Below are 22,331 nucleotides of genomic sequence, written 5' to 3' on the forward strand. Positions count from 1 at the left end.
TACATTCATGAGCTAAAAAGCTTTCAAGGATCAGCATGGGTGCATTTTCCGCCTCTGTCTTCTAGGGGAAGTGGCAACAAGTCCATGTTAGTGTTAAGTAGAACTTGAGTTTAACCGACTCAGGGTCTTTGTGTTCCCAGATGATGCCTCTGACACAGGCACGTTCCGACTTCCGCCATTCACACCAGATCCAGTCCGCGTAGCCGCTGAAACGTCACGAGGGTAGTTACTTCTGTTCTTTTATTCCCAAGACTCTTTTCCACATTTCAGATTACAAATGAAGCTCTGGGTAATATCCGCACTGTCGCCGGGATTGGAAAGGAGAGGCAGTTTATTGAAGCCTTTGAGACTGAGCTGGAGAAGCCGTTCAAGACTGCATTTCGAAAAGCAAACGTTTATGGATTCTGCTTTGGTTTTTCCCAGTGCATGGTGTTTGTTGCTAATTCTGCTTCCTACAGATACGGGGGTTACTTAATCCCCAACGAGGGGCTCCATTTCAGCTATGTGTTCAGGTGAGGACTATCAGGCCAAGGTCATAAAAGATCAGCAGGCTAGGGAGGAATAGCCTGACTCTGTAAGGTAGCGTTTGCTGCTTTAATGAACCATACCAACCTTGGTGTCTTCAACAGTTGGGATTTACGAGTTCTCAAGATTCTGTGGGTTGTCAGGGTGGTTCTTCTGGACTGGACTGATTCAGTCAGGCTTTTGCGTGTCTTCTGTCTGTCTCTGCATGGCCTCTCTAGCCGGTAGGCTTTTCTTCCTATCACCGTCTCAGCATTCCAAGCACAACAGAAGAAAGCAAGACCTGTTGTGCTTTGTGAAACCACTTTTCGAGTCCCTGCAGGCACCACATTTTCAAATATCTCTTTAGCGGAGTGAAGTCATACAACCAAGCCCAGACTTAAGAGAATGAAAATCTACCTTTCAATGAGAGGAGCCAATTGTGTTTCTGTTTTATTGTCACACTGCTGTCACACAGACACTTCTGACCTCCAGTGGCTGTCCTACAGTTCAACTTAATTCTGACACCATTTATCAGGAAATGGCGTTGGATCTCACAGGTTAAGGGCTCTGTCCTGCAAGACTGGGCATATCGCTTTCCTTAGACCCTTCAGACACCCTACCTTTCCCAGAGGTTGGGAGGCAGGTATAGGACTGAAATTTCCACCCCTCTACTTGTGTGCTTGTTTCCCCTGGCAACCAGCTCTAGGTTGCTAGGGGCCTTTCAAAGGCACCTCATTAACGTAACCAAAGACACCTTGATCGCTCTCCAAATTTAGGAACTTCCAAGGATTTAAGAGCTCTGTGCCAGGAATGGGAGCCAAAGACCAAATAGATGTTTCTTACTATAATTCACACTATCACAGAGGAGTAAAAAAGTCATATTGCAAAGGGATGTGTACAGAGTAATAGGATGAATGAACCATTTCCAGTCAGCCACACTGGTGAACACTGAGAAAATCTAGAGGCCTTGGATCAGAGGGTTCTTTGAACCGTCTTACCTGAACTCTGCTTCTTGCAAGAAGGGCATGTTTCCAGCTGAATCCTGCCAGGTGGAGATAGCAAAGGCCAGGACAGGAGAATTATGTTCTTTTCTTATCATCTGTGCCTGCTCTTCTGATAAGATTAGCTTTGAATCCAGTTTCTCACATTTCTGGAGGTGAAAGCCAAAGGGTGTCAGGGTACAAAGGGACTAGCGGCATGTGTATATGGCTGTTGTGTTGGGGGGCAGTGGAGGTATGTTAGAGGGATGAGGGGGAATGGTCTGAGAAGGCCTTGGGAAGACATTAGGAAAAGTGGTCCCAATAGAAATCTGTTCTTTTGGGGTCCTTCTCAAACTATGAGTTCTGTCTTCTTGCCTTCTATATTTCTTCTAAAAATATGGAAGAAGGTTTTTCTCCTGCTCGACCCACCCCGATCAGGAAAGCCTCTTTCCTAAATTTTGGCCTATTGAGAGCTGTGAACCCCCAAATCAGAAATCACATACCGTTGACTTGTTAGTTTATATGAGATATTTGAAGAATTAATTGCACATATGTAAAAATTGGGAAAGTGTGGAAAATTCCCAACTTCCGGCTTCTCTTTAAAAACTGAAACATCACCTTCTATCATTTCCCATTTTGTTCCAGGTGCTTTTCATTGCTTCAAGCTTTGGGCTGGGCTCCTAGAGATGTTTGGGTTTGCAAGTCTAGCCTGAAAGAATTCCTGTTTATGAACTCTGCAGTAAAACACTCTACACATCACTCTCCACCACCACTGAGGCAGGACCTCTGTGCATCCCTTCAATCAGATCTCTCACCATATTAATCACTCCTGTATTCACACACCCATTGGCTCACTAATTATGCACCCCTTGAATATAGTTAAAGGCTGGAGAAGCAAGCAGACAATTGTATCTTCCCCATGGTGTCTAAGCATGAATGACATGCATGCTTGGTACAAAAGGATGCTTATATCACGAATCCTTGTCTTTTACAAATGGATCAGAGATTCAAAGAATGTTGGCTTTGGAAGAATTCAACCCAATCTGGTGATCTTTCAAGCCCCCTCTCTTCTTCTTCTTCTTTTTTTTAAGAAGTCTTTTTTTCCCCCAAACAAGTTTTTGAAAAAGAGGCTATCATCGTTAAAGCAGGGTTTGGAGGTGTGAACACCCCTTGTTCAATTCAGCTTACCATTTTTACATAGAACTCATTTGCAAACTGCTAGTCTCTCCAAGCCCCCATTCCCAGACAAGTCTAGGGAGACCTGCTCAAGGCTGCTCCGTTCTTTCCTACCAGAACCAGGGCTGCCTCCCCCCCTCCCTGCCCCCCCCATGTCTGCCTCTTAGGCTGTCCTATCAACCACCCCACACTCTTTCTCCACCCGGCATCTGCCCTACTGCAGGGTGATCTCTTCGGTTGTACTCAGCGCGACAGCCCTTGGAAGAGCCTCCTCTTACACCCCTAGTTATGCCAAAGCTAAGATAGCAGCTGCACGCTTTTTTCAACTGCTGGACCGACAGCCCCCAATCAAGGTGTACAGCAGTGCAGGTGAAAAGTGGGTGAGTACTGAGGGGGGTACAGGGGAAGATGGGGGAGGACGTGCTTATGAGTGTGTACATGTGCGCAGAAGGGCCGTGGGGGCTGGTCAGATGACACCACTTAGCTTTTCAGTTCCTGCAGTTTATGGATTCATTCATCTGCACTCAGAGTGCACAGACAGTAGATTTATAAATGTAAAGGAATGAAGTAAATTAGCATTAAAATTATTCATAAAGCTGACATTTGAATAAGGCAATGATATCCAGTGAATGCTAAATTCTGTGTAATGTAAAACACACTTAGTTCCAGAATGAATGAAGCTGGATGTCTTTTGAAACCTACCCAGCCACCGTGTTTTCTACCAATGTTCTGGCACGGGATGTAGAAAAACCAGTTCTTCCTGTCCAGTAACATTGATTTAATGTTTATCTAGGTTCAAGTTTTAGCTCATATGGAACCCCAGAACACTAAGTTGATCTCAACAAAGTATCTTTTCTTCTGATGGTTCTCACAGGTGTTTTTTAATCCTTCCTGCCTTTTTTTTTTTTTTTAATATTCCAGTGTGTTCAAGAGAGTAAAACAAAACCAAACCCTAATAAAGCTGAAATTCAGAAATCTTTGTAAATTGGTCAAGTGACCCATTCCTCCTGTTGTTATTAAATGTCTATCCCTTTCTATAATTCATGATTCAGATAATACAAATAATGGCATCCACCTTTGGATGGGTGCAAGTAACTTTCTGAGTCATTGGAAGCATAATGCTATTATTTGAAATCTTCAGGGGAGATCACAACTGTAGGGGTTTGGACAGTTCCTGGCCTCTGCAATGTAATCGTATCTTCTAGTCATTCTTTTCCATTAAGAATGTCAAGGAATGGATAAAGAGGAGGAAATCCCTTTAGGTTAGAATGGGAATGAGAGATCTCACATCTTTCATATTACTACTCAAACCTCCCTTTAGCCTCTGCCTGCCAGAATAGGGAACAGGATGCTGTTTCATCAAGTGGCTGTCTTCAGACTTTGCACTGTGGTTGCCTGCTGTTGAAGGAATATCTGAAACAAGGACTTAAAACTCTGAGTTAGCTGCATTTTCAGTACTCTAGGTTCTAGTAGGAACCTATATAAGTCCTATCTTCCCATCCACAGGACAACTTCCAGGGCCAGATTGACTTTGTTGACTGTAAATTTACATATCCTTCTCGACCTGATATTCAAGTTCTGAACGGTCTCTCAGTATCAGTTCGTCCAGGTCAAACACTGGCCTTTGTTGGAAGCAGTGGTTGTGGCAAAAGCACCAGTATTCAGCTGTTGGAACGTTTCTATGATCCTGACCAAGGGAAGCTGGTAAGCAATGCAAATGCCTTGGAGAACTTTGCTTTCTGTTAAGCATCTCCAACCCTTTCAACATGGTTTCCAGATCACACCTTGCCAGACTCACTCTAAAATGCTTGCCTTGGACACTTACCCCTATGGATATTTTCCAGTTTCAGTCATTTGCTGGGTGACCTGATTCTACCTCACACTCTGTAACATCATATTCTTTCCAGTTCCAGATGGCCTGCTGACCAGTTACACAAAGCAAACTGGGCACACGGCAAAGCTAGAGATGAGTGTGTTTAACAGAAGTGTTCACTTACCTGTAAATGGAGCAGAAAGTGCAAACTAATTAGGAAACTAATGACCTCGAAGGGAAAAACTGACGGGGGTGATAAGGAACGGAATGATAAGTAAGCAAGGTGGGAGGGGAGTGTAATACGAAAAATCTGACAATCCTGGTTTGAGAAACTTACGTCTCAATGACATGAAGAACTCAAATTGGTAGTTCTGTGCCATAAAACTTTGGCAAGGAGATTTGGAAAAATTGGTGAACTGCTTTGTTGCTCATTTTCCAGAGCATTTCTTCTCTTTTCTACCCTTTTTCTTTTCTTTCTTTCCAAATGATATATACAGAGGACTGCAAAATAAAATAGAAAAGATTTGTGATAAAAAGCATCCTGTTATTCTACCCTTTTCCACCGCTCCCCATTTCTCTGCTCAAAGACTATTTTTAACTACATGATGTTTTTAGATCTTTCAATGATTACCTCAGTGTCTCTACATAATATGATTATGCTGCTATTTCACGATTTAACAAATTTAGATTCTCTGTTGATTTATTCTCAAGAGATGGAAATTTAGCTTATCCTTCCCACTCCCGTTCCCTTTATGCACATTCTCCCAACATAGATATATCACTTTAAACATTTCCTCTGTTTGTAAATTTAATGAATATAATTCTGCTTCTTTTCTACCACCTACAGATAGTTACTCTTGAATTCACATTTTCTGATATGAGGTTAGTAGCAATTCTGTTTATTTTCACCTCTTCCTCCCTCCTTTTATTTCTCCAGTCTTAATAACTGTACTTTTATATTATCAAAATGCAAAACAGTAATATTCTGTTTATAACATTTACTATCTTTCAGCTTTCACTCTAGGCTGACTCTAAAAGTTAAAAATCTACGAACAACTTTTATTATGACTATGCAAATATTGTTCATCCCCTAGTCAAGTAGTGAGTTAGATCAGCAGTACATTTTCTTTCTTGATCCTTTTCTGAAAGGCTTTCTTTTTTCTTGCATCCTCTGCCTTTATATAAAATTTTTATATTCTTCCAATGTCTCTATCCCGCTGCCTTTTCTGATGGAACTTCTTTTTTCTCTCATGTCTATCACTGTCTGGATTAATTACAACTTGTGGCTGCCGAACAGTTGTCACCCTCTGAGGTTCCTGCCAAATTTTCTTGGATTAGATCCATTATTTCCTAATTCCATATCGTCTTCTTTCCTGGGTTTCCCTTTTACTTTGTTGGAGTGCATCCACCAGTAGTTTTCTAAAAATGATTCAGAGGCATAGGTCTGAAAATGTTTTATTCTGTTCCACACTTGATTGGTTGCTTAATCCTAATATTTTGAAAAAAAGCCTTTTTGAGTTCTGTGGGTAGTATAATCTTCATTGCCATGAGGACAGGTCACATTAAGAAAATAAATGCTAAAACTCAAAGGAGGCAACTAAAGAGTCCCCTGCATAAAGCAATCTAAGAAACAAGTGAACAGATACTGGTAGAGTTGAAGAAATTATGCAAATAAGGAGAATGAGTTGATTATATATAATTTATAATCACATTATTATTAATTTTCAGTATAGAGATTTTAATTTGCTTAAAGGTAAGTAGTGATCGATGAACCTAGAAAGCATATCACACTGGGATCTGATCTCTGCAAAGGAGAGGGTCTAATTTCCCAAAATGTCAGATCATCCTATCACCCCAGGCTGACTGTGAACTATGAGACATACAGGGACCCTGACGCTTCATATTTGAGCTTTCCAACATTAACGTATCCATTAAATGTGTTTCTCTCAATGTGCTCAGTGCCTGTTCTGGTCATGCCCATGATGAAATCAGCATGATTCCTTGCATCTCATAAACACAATCCATTTTGTTGGATCATTGTAAAACAATTCTGCGAACATTTTTCAAGTAGAAAGACACCACCTTTTATGCAATTTGTAAAAATTGTCTTTGCTCTTAAGAAAGCTACCAAATGCAGCTTTTAACATGTTCAACATTAAATTCCTCTGATATAGGGTACTGTCTTAGGTCCTCTGGGAGATTCTAAGAGCATGAAGCATGTCTTCTGCCTTTTGGGGGCTTACAATACTAGCTCATGTACAGTAATTAGCAAACAACTCCCATATGTAATTAGGTATTAAATTGTGCTTTACAATCTATAAGTACTATGGAAAATAAGTAGAGGAAGATGAACAAAGGCTAATTGCTGAGGAATGCCCTACATTTTTTCCCAACAAATGTTTGCTTTTTCCGTTGCTGAGAATTTAATGAAAATATAGCGTGTCCACAACATTTAACATGATCTTTTTCTGAAATCATAAGGCCAAACAATTTATGGTAGTTTTAGACATACCATACCTTTACTGTTTTAAAGCATACCTTTACTGTTTTAAAGCTTTTAAGTGAAACAGCTCAACTGGTAGATATTTGCATTCCTGTACTTGAGTGTCTTGCCCATGAATAGCTAGAACACAGATTATTTTTCCTTCACATGACAACCAAAAGACTGCCTAGAATGGTGTCCTTGCAACAGGAAATTCAATGTATGTTTGTGGACTCAGTGAATAAATGTACTCCTGTCTTACTTGGGTCTGTTATCTCCTGTTAGTATCAGTAAAATAAAGGAAACAGATTTAATTCTTATATAGTCCAATAGCTTTACATAGAAAAGCCTCTTTCATAACCTGTGGAGTCTCAAAATGGAGAATTCTTCATACTTGTAGGGGACGTACTGCATCAAAGTCTAAGGGAAATTTTTCTTGACAAAATAACTGTTCTGAGTGACTTTCTCATTTGCACTATCTATAAAGCTAGACTTTGGAAAACAAACAAACAAAACCATAATATAATCCTAACTCTGACACCACTCCTGACACATATTACCTCCAGACGTCAAAGGAAACATAACTTACTTATGAGACTCCCGGGATTTTTTCTCTCTTAAGCAAAGCAAATGTCTTGTATAATACTACCTCTAGAATATGAGCCTTCCTCACTGTTGGGATTCTAAAACTTAATGCTCTGCTTGTCCCCTCTATTGGCAGATGATAGATGGGCATGACAGCAAAAGGGTCAATGTCCAGTTTCTCCGATCGAACATTGGGATTGTTTCCCAGGAGCCAGTGTTGTTTGCCTGTAGCATCATGGACAATATCAAGTATGGGGACACCACCAAAGAAATCCCCATGGAAAAAGTCATAGAAGCCGCAAAGCAGGCACAGCTCCATGACTTTGTCATGTCACTCCCAGAGGTGAGAGGACTAGGTCAGAGTCTTTCCTTGTGGGAGATGGGGATGGGTAGAGGTAGAGGGCCTAAAAAGTGTTAAGACTGTGGCTCAAGGAGAGGGTCAAAGGCAACATGGGTCATTTCCTGGTGCCCTGGGATTGCCTCTGTCTTTTAAGCAAAAAATGTCCTTCATCAACCTACTTTTTAGTGTTTAGTGTTTAGTATTATATTATCCAGTGCAAAAGATGCCATGAAACTTATTGTAAATACAGCACAACTACACTGAGCCTTCGAGGAGCAAGGTGGGAAACAATCCTGAGATTTGGAGCAGGCAGAGGTTTGAACTCAAACTCTGCCACTCCCTAGCTGGGTAACTGTGGCACAATTTCTTATCTTTTCTGAGACTCTGCCATTGGCAAAACAACATTAAAATGGGAGAATACACATAATAGCCATCCAAAGAAAGCTGCTGCTATTATTATGGTCATTGTCATGGTCATGATGGCATTACTTGGCAGCATCTTCTGCGCATGGTGCAGGGAGTTGCACCTGCCTTCATGCTTCTCACTTTTCCAGAGCCAAGTTTGAACTTAGTACAATACTGACTCTGCATTCTTCCATCCACCAAGAGCCTCGTGGGGGTTTCTCACAAAGAAAACTAACACATGGAAACAAAATTTTAGGAACCAAACTTTTAACCTTTTCCCGCTCTTTTAGATATCACCAGAAAATTGCTTTTCTTTGTAAGTGATTATGTTTCTAAAATTTGTGCTCTTGTGGTGGGCTTTTCCCTTTGTTCTTTTTCACAAGGGCTCCTAAGTCTTAGCCTGGCTCTAGCCTGGGTAACGTTAAGCCACAAGCATGTGGAAATTACTGGTTGTTGTGTTCTGAATGAAGAGCAAAGCTCCTGTGTTCCTTTGAGATTCATTTATTCCACGAATCTTTGCTGAACATGTTCTCATTTTGTGAGAGACAGTGGCTTGGAGGCGGTTTATGGCCTCTTTCTCATACAGACTTACCCATCATACCCTTCATTGAGCACTGTTTCTCCACTAGGACAAAGCAGGTTGTCAGGAATCTCTCTGGGCTGGTTAGCATTTTTCAGGAGGCGAGGGAGACAGGGAGGAAACATGCTTGTTATGGAAGGAAAGGGAGAGTAGTAGTCAAGGGTAAAGTCTCAGAAATAAGATACACCTGAATTTAGAGTTCACCTTCACTGTTTTGTATTTGTTTGTCTTTACACAATCTTCTTAGCTGTCTGTGCCTAAAACTGTAATCTGTAAAGTAGGGAGAAAATTATTTCTGTGAATGTTAAAGGATCATCTGCCTGGACTAGTTAACACAATACCCAATGTGTGGTAAATATTCCATGAATGTTAACTATTTTTTATGTAGCCATGCCAGGCATCTAGCTTGGGATCTTCCTTCATAACTTCACCTAAAACAACAAATATATGAACTAGTTATTAATGTCTGCATTTACAGACAAGTTGGCTGCTCAAAGAAATTGAAATAATGTGTTCATGCTCACAGAGTTAGTAAGCAGCAGAGTGGGGATTTGCACATAAACTCGAGATCCAGAATGATGCCTTCCCAGTAAGAGGATGGACCAAAAGATCTCTCAAAGGGCCCTTGCATTGGTAGGATCATTCCACCTTGGAAAGATCTTCCAGATAAGGGTTTGGAAATCAGGAATCTTAAATCACAGAGATCTCATAGACAGGGAGAAAGAAAAAAAATAATACAAACCTAAAATAAATGCAGAGAAAGGGATATAAAATCCCCTAGTTTCCCAACAAACCCCATATTTTTCTTATGTCCCTAAATGGACTTGACATCCTTTAGAAAAGGACTCATTTATTATTCCCAATTTTTAAAAAATCGTTTAAATCCAAGGTGAGGTCATTGATGTGGGCTCCATCCAGCATAGGAACAATGACTGCTTCTGGGTCTCAAACTTACCATACCTTTTCCAGAAATACGAAACTAATGTTGGGGCCCAAGGGTCTCAGCTATCTCGAGGAGAGAAACAACGTATTGCTATTGCTCGGGCCATTGTACGAGATCCTAAAATCTTGCTGCTAGATGAAGCTACTTCTGCCTTAGATACAGAAAGCGAAAAGGTATGTATTGATTTTCTAAAGTCTTAGATCATTATAAATGAGTCTTTTGCTGTAATATATGCCCTTATAAAAAGGCACTCTTTTCAATTTTCTGATTCATTGACGGTATAAGTGGCACTACCGGGTGGACCAAAAAGACAGTAGTCGAGGGGAAGTGAGGCAAAATGAGATTGTTTCAAATAAAAAAAAGGCATTTGAATTTTAAAATAAGAATTGTTTTTAAGACTGCCTAGGCTAGGTGACACTTTTCCAAGGGTAAGTAATTAGCTTTCTTAAGTGAAATATAATAATCTAGGTCATCAGTTGGGCACTTCATATTTTATAATTTCTAAGTTACATGGCAGAGCAGGTAGACAGTGTACAACACAAAGTAAGAGGTGGTGTCCAAAGTGCAGTGTGCATGAAAGCAAATGAAACTGGGCAAAGCAAAATTATGAAATTTACCATTTATAGTGAACTCCTTAAAAAATCAGGGTTCATTTGGAGAGAACTAAAATGCCCTCAATGACGATCAGTATCCAGAGCAACCACTTAACTGCTACCTTACATGGTTTCCTTGGTTTCATTTTTGCCAACGAGACCATCAAGTGTTTTAAAACTCCAGTGACCTCTAGTTTGCTTCATTCTTGCTTCACTGAAACATCTCAGCCTGTGAATGCAATTGAAATCATTGATGCCTTGCAGTCAGCAAATACATGTGCCATCTTTTCCCACCTGTCAAGCCTTTGGGTTTAACTCCGGAGAACTGCAATGTTACTCACATAATGTTCAGCAGAATTCTTGCGATGTTGGGCCAGGCAACAAACATGTGACTTTGTATCACTTTCCACCTTCTCTTTGCAGACAGTGCAGGTCGCCCTGGACAAAGCCAGAGAAGGTCGGACCTGCATTGTCATCGCTCATCGCTTGTCTACCATCCAAAATTCAGATATCATTGCTGTTATGTCACAGGGGAGAGTGATTGAAAAGGGGACCCATGAAGAACTGATGGCCCAGAAAGGAGCCTATTATAAACTCGTCACCACAGGAGCCCCCATCAGCTGATCTGATCGAAGAACTTCATGTACAGATCGTGCACCAATGACAAGAGGGCCAGGGTTTTTTTTTTTTTTCTTTAAGGAGAAATGATTATATTTTACTTTTACAGACATTGTCATATGTTGGGATCCAAGTTAATTTCTAATGACCTTCAATAATATCTTAGTTTTTAAAATGTGTATATAGAAAATGAAAGAAACTAGGGTTAGCATGAGTGAAAATCCAATGTCAAGCAGGTGCTCAGCCATTACCCAGTGGCTTTCTCCATGCAGAAGCCAGTCCCAACTACATGGGAATTAACAAGAAGTCAGAGATCCTCCAACGAAACTCCCCAATCAGACTTTGGATTCCTCAAGGCCAGAGCACTATCCTTTGCATTTTTAAAACTTCAGTTTACACAGAGCCCACTACACTTATAATAGGCAGTCAGTGAGGGTTTATCAAGCTGGACCAGGATCCTGTGTGAAAATAACAGGAGGACCGACAACCAACTATTTCCTCACTTAAGTTTTCTTGCAAGTGAAAGCAGATTCATTCATCTCTAAGAATGAGGATAGGTAAAGGAGGGCTTTGATACTCTGGATACTTTCAGGCTAGGAGAGGAAGAAAGGAGCGAGTATTTGCAGGGACTTACCAGTTAGGAGTGTGGATTTATAGATTCAGGGTGTAGTAGGTGGGTGATGACGTCAACATTTACTGCACTAGAATCTACCAGTGTGGCTTTTTTGTTTTGTTTTGTATAACACTATATGAAGCTGCAGCAAGGTAAAATGCACTGTTTTCATCTCATGAATAGACTTTGAAGAGACGAAGGACAGCAGCCTGGGATAAAGACTCTAACCCGGGTTTTTAATCCTTGTCACCACCCTTCACATTGGTTGCCCCTGTATGGAAGCAGAAGTACACACTCCTCCTGCAGCAGGATGGCTGCCCTTCTGTAATTCTAGCAAAGGAATTGGGGATGGATGGGGAAGCTCATTTGCACTTAGAAACACAAGTCACATTTGAAGGGACAGCTGAAGACAAAGGGATTGAATATGAAGCTATATATGAGCAGAAAAAAAAAAATCCAGCTCCCTCCTCTTCTGGCAGGAGTTTTTAGGAGTATCCTCTGGGGAAACTGGCTAATCCAAGAAAAGAGACTATTGGGGCAGAGATCCTCCAACGAAACTCCCCAATCAGATTACTCTACGGTGAAGCCCACCGCCAGCAACATGTACCCCTTGGCTTTTCAGTTCTCACTCTTCCATGGGAATAGATTGTTGAGAATCACCAGACACTGAGGAAATATTTTAACACAAAAATCAAAATGACAGCAATAGAATGCCCAGAACCAGGATATTAGAGGTAACAGAGCCAAAGAAAAGGTTTGGAAAACATTAAGAATGGCAATAAATTTACATAATGAGATGAGAAGATATTCCCATCTATTTAAATAAAAGCAAGAGTTCATTAAAATGAACACCCAAAAAAATAAAAAATAAAAACCACAAAAACAAAAAAGAGGTCTTGACAACAGAAGTGAAAAATTCAGTAGCAGTTCCTATCAAGTTGTCCTGCCATCAAGATGTCTTCCTACTCTAGCTCTTTCCAGATATACTCGATGTACACATTTTTCTCTTCCCATGCCCAACACGTGAAATTTTGCCTACAAATTAAGCCTGAGCTGCTGTATATTGATGTATATTATTTATGTGTCTGTCCCATATTTCCTGGTAAATAACCAGAAAGGTGGTTTAGTAAGTTAATTAGTTAGGTCAGAAGAATTGATGGTTGCCAAGTCAGGGAGGGAGGGGGTGGAGGACAGCAGTCTAGTTAAGTCAGCACTCTAGTTAAGTCATGAAAAATGGCAGGGACAATAACATCGCAGAATGAAGATGCCTGCAAGAAGGAATTAAAATTTTCAGTATGCATGTGCTCATTCTGTAATACTGAAGAAAGAAAACCAAAACCCATTTGTTTAAGTGTGCATTTCAAAGAAGAACATAAGCTCTGTGCTGGGAGGTTGCCAGTTTCCTGGAGTGGAATGTGTGGGGTGTGAAAAATGAATGAGGAAGAGTCATTTTTCAAATAAGGTACTTGAAAGTTATTGATGAGTGGGAAAAGGTTGATAGCAGAGGGTTTGAAATAATGTGGGAAAGCAATTGTTTTTGAGGCTCAGTGACAAGGTAAAGGATTATAACCTTAAAAATATAGAAATAAATAAAGTTGCAAATTTATTTTACAACACCAGGGAGCGCCAGTGTTTCCATATCTATCCCATGTCTTATATTACTGGAAAGGATTTGGTTTCTGCAATTTTACATTATTAATGTTTCTCAGATAATAGGGGTACTTGCTTTCTCTGTTCTATCTGACATTTATCTCAAGTCTTTCTGTGATTTCTAGTGTTTTCGGATGGGTTCATGCTATGATCAAACTCATCCCATAACCCCAAGTATTTAATTTTTACAGGAGAAAAAAAAAAGTAAAAGAATTGGAAGATATAATTGGGGAAATTTCCCTAAAAGTGGGACAAAAATATAGAGCCAAAAAGTAGAAAGAAAAAAAAGAAAAATTTTAGAAGAACAACCCAGGAGGTATAATAATTAGCTAATTGCAGTTCTAGAAAGAAAGATTAGAAGGGAGTAAATTTTTATGTGGTCTGAAGATATTTCCTGTAACTGGAGAATATAAACTTACAACCTGAAAGGGTTCAACTAATGTCAAATATAATAAATAAGTAAAGATCCTCTGTGGGCACACTATTATGCAATCTTAGAAAACTGGGGAAAGAAGACACTCAAATTTTCAAGGAGAGGGCAAACATGTTATATATACTCAAGGATTATAATGACACAGAATCTCTTGACAATAACACTAAAAGTCAGAAGATGTAAAGATTTGCTTTCAAAATTCTGAGGGGAAATTATTTCCATCCTAGAATTCCATATCCAGAAAACTGTTCTCAGGAATGAGAGAAGCCTAAAGACACTCTCAGTCATGTAAAGTTTCAAAACTTTCCCTCCCCACACATATTTTCACAGGAAGCCACAGGAGGCTTTCCCTAAAATCAAAGTAAATGAAGAAAGAGGAAGAGATGGGACCTAGGAAACAGGTGATCTAACTCAAGAATTAGGTGATGGGAGGCACCTCGGTGGCTCAGTTGGTTAAGCATTTGCCTTTGGCTCAGGTCATGATAGAGTCCTGGGATTGAGTCCCACATCAGACTCCCAGCTGACTGGAGAGCCTGCTTCTCCCTCTGCCTCTGCCCCTAGCTCACTCTCTCTCTTTCTTGAATAAACAGATAAAATCTTAAAAAAAAAAAAATGAATGCGATGATAGGAGTCTCCAGGATGATTAGGAAAGGAAATCTCAGGAAACCAATCTGTTGGAGGCACACACACACACACACACACACACACACACACAGATGGACAGATGGCATCATACCACCCATAATGATCAGAAACTCACTTCTACACAACATACAATGAACAGCATTCCACGAAAAGAATAAACATGGGTCCATATTATCATTTCATTGGCTTCATGATAAACATTAGGTAGCGACAAATTTTCTTTTCCCTGTCCCCTTTTTTTGAACTTTAAGATTGTTTCCAAGCTATTCTGAATAATGCAGGAAAAGTCAACCATGCTCACTTCTGTGATCAGAAATTTAGAATACACTATAAGAAGTGGGATTCCTGGTGAATCTATTTCTGGACTCTCCTATCCTGTGATTTGTCTTTCAAATCCAGTTTCAGTATCTACATGAAAGGAAATACATTCCCAGTACTTTACTCAGTACTCGGTATAAAGTGATAGCTCAATGCATCTTGGTTGAATAATCATTTTAAATTAATACAAGTAGTCAGTGATTTGTCAGCCCCAAAATAACTAACCCATTAAGTTAGAGCAGTGTCTTCCAATAAAAATATAAATTGCTAATGCAAACTACATCTTTAATTTTAAATTTTCTAGTCACAGCAAGGAAAAAAGAAACAGGTGAAATGAATGTTAAATAATATATTTCATTTAACCCAATATATACAAAACATTATTATCACATGTAATCAATATGCAAATTATTAATAAGACCATTTTCTTCATCATATTAAATATTCAAAATCGGATGTGTATTTATACTTAAAACACCACACAACTCTGACTAGCCCCTTGTCGTGTTCCTGCTAGCTACATGTGACTAGAAGTTACCATATTGGGAAGACAGGGTTAGAATATCCACTTCCATGAATTTCCTGGTCTGGGCCTCCATTGTTTCTACATAATTTGGGTCTTATAAAAACAGGAGCCCAGCTTCTCCCTTGGAACATGTTCTTATACCGTCCCTGGAAACTTGGTAAAACTTGTTTCAGCTAAAGATTTGGACTCATTTGGACTAACAAGCAGCATGGTAAGACCTGGAAAAATCAAACATTCTGTTTGATTGTTACAAACAGAATCATATTGGCCCTTATCAGAGTGATTTAAATTCTTTACATCATTTATTTTACTTGATTCACCTGTTTGAGTCAACAAAGAAAACATAAGATTGTTTAATGAAACACAATATAACTGCAAAAACTTCCATTTGATCTAATCCCCTTGAGTTCTCTTCCCAAGACACGTTTTCTTCCAATTTTTTTATAGAAACCGTTTATGCGTTTTTTTCTATGAACTGTTCTTATAAACAATTGGAGCAGCACATTTCCTAGCTTATTTAGAGAAGAGATTCTGAGTCATCTGATACCTCTCCAAACCGCATGAGAGCAGATGACCACAAACCAGATATGCTATTATTTGAGGGGAAAAAGTAGAATTGGCCTCTGGATTATTTTGTCTAGAAACCTTTTCCATATAGTTACTCTGGGTATACTCTACAAATGCTCTTAGGAAATTATTTCAATGAAAGGTCACTTTGAATTCAGGAATACATTCATTCATGCAGTTTTGGACAATTATACACTCTTTTAAAAATGTATACCCCGGGATATTTGGATACTGTGTCATGAAAAAGGGAAAATACATAGGATCACAATTAGGTACAGTTTGCCACGTATTTATTCATGAATTAAATGTAAATGTCCTATCCTAAAAAAATACCAGAACATTCCCATCAGGTTGGTTTAGGTTCTCACCTCGTATTTCCAGCTAAGTGTTGGATTGATTAATATCTCTTATGCATGCAGAATCTTTCTGTAATCAGGTCACGTAAGTATGTTGGAGATAAAAAAAAAATTTTGCAAATTTGGTTGCTGTTTCCAAACACATCTTGAGATAAATTTACATATATGTGTGTATCATTATAAAATAAGCATTTATTCCATTCATATTTGCTCTAAATGTCCAGATCAAGGGAATAATTTCACCTGCCTATAAGAGATGGGAAGTGAAAATAACTTAAATAAACTTGAAAACCCAATTCCAATTTCTTTCACACTGTGTTCAATTAAATGCCCAATTAATTTAAATGGATAGACTGTAAATAAAGCAGTGCACATGATTATCATCTAATTAGCACTGGCCAGCATTATAATGTGCTCATTAGTGAGTTGTCTGGTATCCTAAGGCTCATAATGAGTAATCAGGGTACACGTGATTGGCATGTAGCTGTCTGGGTGCAACAACTCAATCCAATAAATCAGGAAGAAGACAGAATGTGCAGGAGAAAAAGGAAGAATGCACAGCTGGTAAATTGGCAGTTTCCTCCTTTGTATGATTCAGGTACAGCTCCTACTCTCAGATACAAAAGGATAAATTTGAGAACAGCAGAATGGCTGGAGGTAGAAAGGGAAATCTTCACTCAAGGTGACACAGAACAAGTGCCTAAAGTTATTATGAGTGATTACAGAAAAGAAAGAAGCTACTCTGCATTTATGTGTCGGGAGTATGTATCCCTAATACACCAAGCATGGAATCAACGAAGAGATGAGCGATGTTTTAATAAAATTTCTCAGAAGATGAAAATTCAGTTAATTGTTTATATCTACCCCATGATAACATTCACAAAGCATTTTATAATTTAGAAGGTCTTTTGCCCTTATAATTTTTGCATGTTACTATGAAATCAGTTAGCAGGCTGTAGGTAAGGAATGCAGCCATAAGTTGTATTTACTGTTAAATATGTGAGAAATCACTATGATGGGTCTCATAGACTGGCTTGTCTACACCCAATACTGCATCCCTTTCCCTTGCTTGCCTCTGTTACAGAGGTTGGGAAGTAAAGTCTTTACCTTTCCAGACTCCCTCCCCTAAGGCTAGGGGAGGCGGGATGAAACTATTATGATTAGTGAAATACAGGCTCCGGTGCCTGGGTGGCTCAGTCAGTTAAGCATCTGCCTTCCGCTCTGGTCATGATCCCTGGGAGCTGGGATTGAGTCCCGCATGGGGCTCCCTGCTCCCTAGGGAGTTTGCTTCTCTCTTTCTCTCTGTCTCTGTCTCTGTCTCTCTCTCTCTCTTTCTCTGTAGTTCATGAATTAAAAGAAAAAAATACAGACTCAAGTCTCTTTGGAGGCTCTTCCTTTTGGAACAAAGCCTGGGTTGAAGAAAGGCTGTTTTCCTTCCTTATTTCTTCTCTCCTGGACGCACAGCAGGCATGCGGTTGTCACCTGGTCAGAAGCCACACACCATGACTGGCAGAGCAAGGAGATGGGCTGAGCCTGATTCCTGGACATCCTTGAGCAGTTACTCCCGCCTACCTGGGAGCCATCCTGCTGCATGGAAAGGAAACACCCCTCATTTGTTTCGGCCACTGAATTATTTAGTGTAGCTGTGGATGTTGCCATTAATTATGGATGAACACAATCTTAATACTTTTAGTTTTGTTAATAAACATACTGACATGTAAGTATAAATAACGCCATGTTGAGGTACTGACATGTGCTTAAATAACCTTAAACTATGACCTTGCTCAAATAACCTTAAAATATGACCTCGATATCTAAAGGTAGATCAAAAATATCAGTTGAAAGAAAGAACTCATCACAGTCTTTTTCAAATGTCAGTGCTATGAAAAGGAGGTGTCACTGGATGGAAATCCTTGCGGCTCATTCTAGTGATTTTCCAGGAACATTCCAGGTATCCCGCTTTATTATGCTTCTAGTGAAGCAGGCTTTCACTTAGAGACTTGTGTTTTGTGGTCATGCTTTCTTGTCCCCTCACATAAGAAATTGTTGTTAGTCTGGGAATGATCTAGATTCTACTGGCACAATATAGCCAGAGCTGAAAAGAAAGTGATTCACTAAGAGGATGAATTTGAAACAGGGTGGGTTGGAAGAGATGGGGAATAATGTTACCATCTCATCTAGATGTAGTCTCAACCAATTCTTCCAACCCCTCAGGCCCATCTTGAGCTCATCCTTGCATCTCTAGCACATAAAGTATTTGTCAGGAAGGCACCCAGGGAGATTCAGGAGAAAATATAAGCATGTACGGAGGTGTCCTGTTTTAGCTGGAGAATGTTATTATGTATATATGTTATTATGTATGCCTGTTATTATGTATAACCCCTTAGTATCTCTACCTGCAAGAAATATGTTCTCATTAGGATGGTGAGGAAGGGGAAATGGAGCTGGTAATTTAATTATAGTCTCTCTTTTGTAAGATAGGTGAGCGGGCAGTCTGAATATTCTCATGTTAATTTGGCCCAGTAACATCAATTAAATTATTCCATGCATCTCTTTTCATAGCTATAAAAATCAGATTCTAATTGGAATAGAATGTTTTAAAGTTTGAAATGTATTATATAAATCTAAAATTGTTTATTAAAGTAGCGAATTAAACATGGACTAATTTCTAGAATTTACAGTATGTTTGATTACATAAAAGTAAAATTTAATATGCTCCGGCTCTTCTTCCAATTTGATTGAATGAGACCCTCAGGGGTGCCGAATGTCAGAGGTGGAATGCATGAACCTTTCATTCTAAGCTCATTTTACTCACTTGAGAAATTACTCAACCGAGACCTCCAACATTAACTGACCACCCAGCATCACAGTGGTCAGATCTAGAAACCCACTAGACTAGACTAGAATGCAGGCTCCAGTCCAGGGAGCTTGCTATCAAACTCCTCAAAGTCTTTCATACATCTATCTGTCCTAGAATTTTCTAGCACCTCCCCCTCTACGATCTGATCCCCTTTGGAATCCACATGGGGATATGTGACACTGCCTCTTGATTGGCCAGCAGGAGCAGGGAAGGCATCAACATTTCAATGCTAAGAGAATAAGATGCACAATAAAGTCTCACAAAGTCAGACAGGAATACTTATTTTCCCTTTGTTAAGTCAATGCAAGCTTCATTAGAAAGATAGCAACATCTCTACCATTGCTTTCATTCAAAAAATCTAAAAAAAGGTAGAGTTTGTAATCATTCTGTAGAAAAAGAAATCTCAAGGACCAGATGTTTTAACGTGGAATTATTGAGCTTGAAGGCAAGGGTGGTGTCTAGGAAAGGCAGTGACATGTATATACAGCGGCCACCTTTAGAAAACCCTCCATTAATGGCAGAATGTGTGAGCAAGGATGGCAATCTGGCCACGGCTGTTCATAAGACACACAGTGAACGAGGAAAAAGTCAGTTCTTTGAACGGAAGTTAGAGTGTGATTGGCCCAATGATGTGCACAGGCAGGTGACAGCTAGCAGAGGAAGGACGCTCTTCATCTTAATGAGTTCTGTCTTTCTTTTCCAGACACACATATGGCCTGCTGCTCCTGCAGAATATACAGATTGTCCCAGGGAAGTGGGTTCTGCTTCACCTGAGCCAGCCCTGGACCCAGGCTCAGGTGCTGCTCCTTGAGCGAAAGATCCTCTTGGTGGGCCCTGATCTGTGCCCCAAACCCCACCCTGGAGGACGACAGCTGCCGCTCTTCTCGCATTACCTTTCCCCGTCCTGGCATCTCTTTGGGGAAATACCACGGTTTCTGAGCTGAAGACAGATTCCTTTTCAGTATCACATGGCAAAATGTTAGAAGAAAAAAAAAATCCTAAGAAATTTAAAAATTCAAAACAGAAAATAATTAATCAGCTTTATGCTCGCCTTCATAACCTCAATCTTTGAATTTTCTCCCTCCTGGAGAGCAATCACTTCTGTGCTGCCAAAGAAACGAGATGTAATTCCTCCCAAGTCATTACTGTGATCTCCATCAAAGACTAGCAAGAACTGTAACTCGTACTCCACCCCAAACCACCCCCAAATTTGACAGAGACTGCTCTCGTCCTTTGCACAGCTAAAATGAAGCACTTCTAATTCTTGTTTTCCCATAAGTCGCTGTCATTTGGCAGAAGTTTCTGGAATTGTTGCTTCTTGTACACCTCTCCTGCTGCTAACAATTCTTTTCAAGAAAAAAAGAAAGTTTTTTTTTTTTTTTTTTTTTTTAATTAACATGTAGCACCACACTAGTTTCAGTGTGAAATCGCCATCCGAAAGCATTAAAGGTAGGGAAGGAGGAAAAATTTAAAACACTACCTTGGTTTCTTGACAGCTCTTAGGTCCACATATTCATCCAGAGACTATTTGCAATTCCCAGTGTGGTCAGAACAGTCATGTAAGTAGGGCAAAATCTGCAGGGACAACTGGACACTAGGGATCCTTTTTTGACCAGTTTCTGAATATGCACGGAAGTACTGGTGTGCAGCGTACAGGTGCAGGAGCCCCAGACAAGCAGGAAAACTTGGTCAGAAGGTCATCCTAACTTCCAGAATGTGGTCATGAGGGAAAACTCTACCCAACTTTGTGGCCTTTCGAGGGTTCTAGGACACAGTGCAGGGAGAGGGAGCCTAGAGCCCTGGATCTGAGGCAACAGAGAGCTAAGGGTCCAGAAAGACCAGGTGGTCTGAGCTCGCAGGCCAGAGGGAGAGAGAAGGAGGCTGTGCACAGAGAGCCTCTTAGATCTTCAGGGGTCTCCCGGGGAAATGCAGCAGAGTCTACCGTTCACTTTCTGTAGGCACACTCTAGTCCTTCCAGCCTCGGAAATGTTCAGTTACCACACAGGCTAATTTTTTTTCTTTTTAATATGTAAAGTTCACAATGGGATTTTTCTATCATCATACATACCTTGTTAACAGTAACTATTATTAGTTTCATCTGGAAAATAAACTTCCAGGGGTTAATTAAAGATCTCAGGGCTGGGGGGAACACACCTTGTCCATGTTATATGAGCAATAAAATAAGGAGTTAGTTAGCACCATTCATGCTGTCTCACACACAGGATTGTGGACAGGTGACAATATAAAAATACCTTTTTTTTTCCCCCTCAGGAAGAAGCACTATGCAACTTGATCTGTGCTATTCAATTCAGGAACCATGAGACACACATGACTTTTAAGATTCAAAGTGATTTAAAGTAAATAAAATTTTAAAATTCAGTTCCTCAGTTGCATTAGCTGCATTTCAGGAACTCAAGAGCCAATGTGGCTAGTGGCCACCGTGTTAGACAGCACAGGTATAGAACATTTCCATCATTGTAAATTTTGTTAAAGAGAGCTAGAATATACAGTTTCGTAATACTTAAGAGATGAGGCACATTTTAAAAGCAAGTCTTTGAGTTTCTCTTATGTCAAGGTTTTTGGAATGTGTATGTACCACTTTGATCTTGAATTTATTTATAGATTGTAAATACGTGTAAAGCATTCAGACATATAGCTTTCAAGGGCATCTTATAATGTAATTTTAAAAATCTTCTTTCTGTTATACTGAAATAGGTCTAGAGAGGTCACCAGTTTAAACTTGTAAGGTAGATGTCCAATCAATAGGTTGTCAGAGGAAAGGGATTCAACACTCATCGTGAGAGCTTGTATAGGCAATAATCAATTTCTTTGCTTTTCTTTTCAAATATATGTTTGGACTGTTTCTCAAGTCGCCTGTCTTGATGTTCTTATCCTGAAAGCTCATGATATTGACATTTTTCTCCTGAATATGTAGATGTGTAGACGTTTTGAGTATATGGATATATTAACAGTGAGTCAAACAAGCTCAATTCCACTTATGTTTGGCAAATAAATTGGAAGCACAAGAGTTTTTCCATCATTATTAAAGGGAGGCATTTTCTGTAAGGCTGTGAGAAGCTGTTCCTCTTGCTGCCTAAGCAGTTTCTACTGCAAAAGCAATTTGCCACCAGATGGATCCCTCCGGGAGACATGAACTAGAGTAAAAAGGGAAATCTAATCACAGGGGGACTTTCAGGCTTTATGGCAGATAGGGGTGGAATTGTTGGGGATTAATTATAGAAAATAAACCCACATCTCATCGTATTCCCCTTCCGAAGATCACATGTCACCCAACAGATAGCACTCACTATGTGTGGCTGAAGAGAACTTCTCTCTGGGAACCG

At 39.8% G+C, this 22,331-nt stretch overlaps 1 protein-coding gene across 2 annotated transcripts in view; it reads left to right on the top strand.

The window, feature by feature from the left end:
• ABCB11 (ATP binding cassette subfamily B member 11) overlaps positions 1–13,778 on the top strand; it is a 97,469-nt gene extending 83,691 nt beyond the window's left edge. Inside the window, exons 23-28 of one of the 2 annotated variants that reach the window (XM_004744016.2) lie at positions 271–512; positions 2,884–3,040; positions 4,167–4,364; positions 7,677–7,883; positions 9,835–9,981; positions 10,825–13,778. In XM_004744016.2, the coding sequence (XP_004744073.1) occupies positions 271–512; positions 2,884–3,040; positions 4,167–4,364; positions 7,677–7,883; positions 9,835–9,981; positions 10,825–11,025 (1,152 nt within the window). In that variant the 3' untranslated portion in view covers positions 11,026–13,778. The remainder of the gene's footprint in view (positions 1–270; positions 513–2,883; positions 3,041–4,166; positions 4,365–7,676; positions 7,884–9,834; positions 9,982–10,824) is intronic. The other variant, XM_013052044.2, reaches the window with a different exon arrangement.
• The last annotated feature ends 8,553 nt before the right edge of the window (positions 13,779–22,331 follow it).

Source organism: Mustela putorius, unplaced genomic scaffold (assembly GCF_011764305.1).
Source record: "Mustela putorius furo isolate JIRA1106 unplaced genomic scaffold, ASM1176430v1.1 tig00003869_pilon_pilon_pilon, whole genome shotgun sequence".
Taxonomy (NCBI): Eukaryota; Metazoa; Chordata; class Mammalia; order Carnivora; family Mustelidae; genus Mustela; species Mustela putorius.